The 4,220-nt window shown below is 35.8% G+C and overlaps 1 protein-coding gene across 1 annotated transcript; it reads right to left on the minus strand.

The window, feature by feature from the left end:
- Positions 1-1,114: 1,114 nt before the first annotated feature.
- LOC124830599 (protein trichome birefringence-like 3) lies at positions 1,115-3,980 on the minus strand. Its single transcript, XM_047304369.2, has 6 exons — positions 3,785-3,980; positions 3,434-3,674; positions 2,778-2,949; positions 2,343-2,542; positions 2,035-2,193; positions 1,115-1,730 (listed from the first exon to the last, which is right to left on the minus strand). Exons 1-6 carry the CDS (start codon positions 3,963-3,965, stop codon positions 1,400-1,402), a joined length of 1,284 nt encoding a protein of 427 aa, XP_047160325.1. The 5' UTR covers positions 3,966-3,980; the 3' UTR covers positions 1,115-1,399.
- Between the last annotated feature and the right edge of the window lie 240 nt (positions 3,981-4,220).

Below are 4,220 nucleotides of genomic sequence, written 5' to 3' on the forward strand. Positions count from 1 at the left end.
GGCTTCCCACATGCAATAACTCCTCTCATCCTGTGCTTGTTCATTTTATTAATAGTCAAAGTCTTCACTTTCTTCATGGTCGACTTTTCTTTGATTCTGGTTGACTTGTTCTCTCCATTCTCAGTGACCAATTTGTTCTTAATTTGGTTCTTTTCTATCTCAATGGCTAATTTGTTCTTGTTTTTGAATGACTTCTTCTTAACCTTGATCGACTTGTCCTTTGCTAGGTTCTTTATTATCCATGTGGCAAACTTGTTAGTAACCAGGTTCCAGTCAATAGGTCGAGCTCCTTTTGAGAGATCGAACCATTCCCACATATTGTTGTACTTAATTGCACCTATTTTTTTATCCATTGCAAGTTACCATTTCTCATCTTGCTCCTCTAGTGCAACTCTCAGATCCTTCTTTGCTTGCAACTGTTCTTACAATTTTGAAACATTTTGTTCAAGTTCCAAGTGTCCCTAATGCAAAAACCTACTTTTCTTCTCTCCAAGCTTGCGTGTAACTTTGTATTGTCTCTAACTTCCTTTATAATTATTTGCTACAAATCGCTCTTGCAAGTTCTAACCTTTGAATAAGAAACTCATCTCTACACATGTTCGAGATATTTGAGCTCTCCACTTGCTCCACCGACTTAACTGATGTATCAATGTGCTCTACAAGCTCTCCATGTCCCTTTTTGAGCTATTATAGATCTCCACACCTTTTGCCAAGCTTTCTATGCTATTCAGGCACCCTATCAAGTTGTCTGGGCTACATCCCATTATCAACAACATTGTTTCTTCTTCAACTTCTTCGGTGAAATTGGTTGTCTCTTCTCTTCTTAATACATAACTACTCAACTACTACCAAGATACTATTAATGAACTTCTAGTACCCAACTACTACCAAAGTACAATTTAATGAACTCCATAATTATTATTGAGAAACACTCCTATCTTTTGTTATTTTCCAACTATCCTCATTTACGTTTACCTAACAGTTTGGTCCTTTCGTAATATTATACAGAATTGGATTTGTTGCTTATAAAGTCTCATTACCATCTATAGTGAAGATCCAACTAGTTTTTCCTGTTTCTTTGTTGAAACCGTGCAAAGGAGAACCTTAGTAAAAATACTTGCCTTTTCCACTTTTAACTAATGAACTTTGTCCAGTTATCCAGCCACTTAAGGCATTACAATCTTTCCTTTCCTTTCATTAACACATTGTTAAAGAAAGATGAATGTGATTACATGGCTTCTTATATATAATTGACATCTTCATGTCAAGAAAAGACCAAAAGATGATACAAACGCTAATGAAGGATGAATTGGGACAGTAGCTTTACATATTTGACATCTTCATGTCAGGGAAAACAAAAGCAAATGTCCTTGTTACACCAATACTGCCAAAAAAGGTGTTACAACATTGCCAAAAATATTTGATTCCATGTATCTGGAACTCCAGGCAAACACCAATGAATGCAATCTGCATTTCGTGGGTTGGCCCTTTCCTCCTCAGTCAAAATTTTGCCCCCAGTTTCACTGTAAACAGAAGAATGACCATCAATCCTATACTCTGAGATCTGTGTTATGTTGATCACATTCACAGGAACTTTCATTCTCTCCACCACTTTGGCCACCACACTCATCATATCCTTGTTTGACCCACTTCCCCAGTGGTTCTTCTTCTTCACTGGCTTTGTCTCATTGAAGCATTTGATACCATCCTTGTGGCCCCAGTCTGCACTTCTGAAAACATCACATTTGAATTGTTAGAATGAATCATGAGTTCAGGGTTTACCTAACATGATTTTTAGAGCCATTTGACATAAAACTTAGGACCTATCTCTTATGCTTTTACCATCAAGATAACTTTTGAACTGTTTGAACCATACAAACATGAAGTTAATTATGAATTTAACTAGAGTGTTATGCATGCTATATTTTAAAATAATTAGATCAATGTAGAACTATTTGTAATAAGCTGATATTATAGAAGTCTTATTGATTATGGAATGCCAAAGCATGGAGTTTGAGAGAAAAATAGACAAACTTTGTGTGTGCAGGTGACATGGTTGTGAAGAAGACCCTGGTTTTGTTTGGATCAATAGTTGAGTCAACCCAATTGGCCCAAGTCCTCAAACCAAATTTGTAAGCAACTGGCGTATCCAATTCTTCATACCCTTCTTCTCCATTGGCAAATGAACCCCATCTGCAATAATTAAGCTAAAGTTTACTTGGACATCATTTTCCTAAGTTTAGTTAAACATCAAATGTTACTGAATTTTCACAAAAGAAATGATCATGAACAACAATGGTGAAAGCTTATGCACTGATGATGATCCACCAAAGAGAACTTACAGTGCTTTTACTCTAAGGCCACTCATCCACCATACATAGGTATTGAAAACAAGGATATCAACTCCTGTCCAGTTTTTGGCACGCTCTGTGATTTCATCCACTTTTATTATTCTCTTCTTGGGGTCTCCTATGATATGAATGTCACTGTTGGACTCCACTAAAAATGGTGCCCAATAGAACTCTATGGTAGCATTATATTCCTAAATGAAACACATGTAATAGAAGAATTAGCCTTGGTTTCTTAGTTCTTGAAGTGATATCCAACATTTAGCATGTTCAATTCAAAGGATATCTATGAGCAGTTTTTGAAGTTTTATTGCATTTACACGATTCTATTATGCCGTGAACTATCTAGAAGTTGAAGAACATAAAGAGAATGATTTTATGTTGCATAGCTAACACTATATATGAAGTGATATCTACTTGTGTCATTACCTTGGCTCTGAAGACAGAATGCACACGCCCTCGTTTCATTGACTTTTTCTTTTCAGGTATCACACCTTGCACCAGACATACAAAAGATTCCCACTGGTTTCTTTGCAGCGAATCCCCTACAAATAATAGCCTCTTTCCTTGAAGCTTTTTGAGGGCCAGCTCTGGATTAAACCTACCAATTGTTGTAAGTTCAAAATGTAGATCACATCAGTAGGACATACTCCTCTATGAACATAAAGTACAAGATAAATAAAGCATGGTTGAACTATTTTTTGGTTTATATAGTCTTTTGTATTCCAAAAAGTTTATGAAGTTTTAGTTTCTGCAGAGTTTTTCTTGTTCGTTTATCACCACTAAGATGATTCGTTAGCAGTTTTATATCACTGGAAACTCGTGTTGAATGGACAGATACAATATCAATAAAATCTGAATCTAACTTATATAATAGATTGACACTATCTTTAATTCAAAATCTTAAAATAATGAGAATATGAATCTTCTTTTTTATAAATACTCAACCTTTTCATCTTCATGTATAAGACTTAAACTCGCACTTAAATTTTTAATAATATAAACTAAAACTTACGGAACCAAATGATTTTGAAGACCAAATGAATAGTTTAATCATAAAACAAAATGTTATCTGTGAGACTTACGGGGGCAAGGTGCAATCTTCTGGCTGCCACTCCCAATGGAGGTAGTCAGAGTCATTCCTTCCATTTTTGACACATGAAAATTGTCTATCTATGTATGGACAACTTGAGTCTGAGTACAAAGGCTTCAATGAACTGTTAAATACCCATTTTCCATTTGCAACATTGCACTCTTCTGGGTCAAAATCGAACCTATCATCAGTCCATGAGGCATTTGCAAACACTTCCTCACTCTTTTTATCATCTGTTGAGCATCACAAAATGAGACATGGCTGAGTTAGAACCTAATGGTGAGAAACAAATCATGCAAAGATAATATGAGATATAATTTTGGAATCTGTGAAGCTAACTTACTAGACTTTGATTTAGTGTGCTTTCTAGTACATGTTTTGAACTTGAAAATGGAGCTGGAGTTAGGGAAACTTAGTCTCTCAGCATACAAAACTGCTATGAAGAGAAGAACACAGATTGTGGTGATAATGATGGGCAGAGGAAGCTTTACTCTGGGAGGCTTCATTGTCCCTGAAGGGATCATGGGAAGGGGGCTTAGAGAGGATTAAAGATAGCCAAATGGGAAGAAAAAGTATGAACCAATACACATCACAACAGAAGGATGGTGACATTTTTGAGACTTGAGAAGCTTTTTGAGTAGGAGTGAAGTCAAAGCATAGTATGCTTTGGATGTGAATAATCTATGTTAGAGGATACTGGAGTTTAAGAAATGATTAAGAAGGTTAAGATCTTGAACTTGTCTTATGTCTCCATGTAGTGAAAGCTATACATTGATCCA

This window comes from Vigna umbellata, chromosome 11, assembly GCF_029865625.1.
Source record: "Vigna umbellata cultivar VRB3 chromosome 11, Vumbellata_1.0, whole genome shotgun sequence".
In the NCBI taxonomy this organism is placed as follows: Eukaryota; Viridiplantae; Streptophyta; class Magnoliopsida; order Fabales; family Fabaceae; genus Vigna; species Vigna umbellata.

What these genes read in the sequence shown, in the direction of transcription:
- LOC124830599 (XM_047304369.2), bottom strand. Translation starts at nt 3,965, where the DNA reads ATGATCCCTTCAGGGACAATGAAGCCTCCCAGAGTAAAGCTTCCTCTG. An exon ending in ATTCTGTCTTCAGAGCCAAG is followed by an intron (nt 2,543 to 2,777) that starts GTAATGACACAA and finishes TGTTTCATTTAG; the next exon opens with GAATATAATGCTACCATAGA. An exon ending in ATGTCACCTGCACACACAAA is followed by an intron (nt 1,731 to 2,034) that starts GTTTGTCTATTT and finishes TGATGTTTTCAG; the next exon opens with AAGTGCAGACTGGGGCCACA.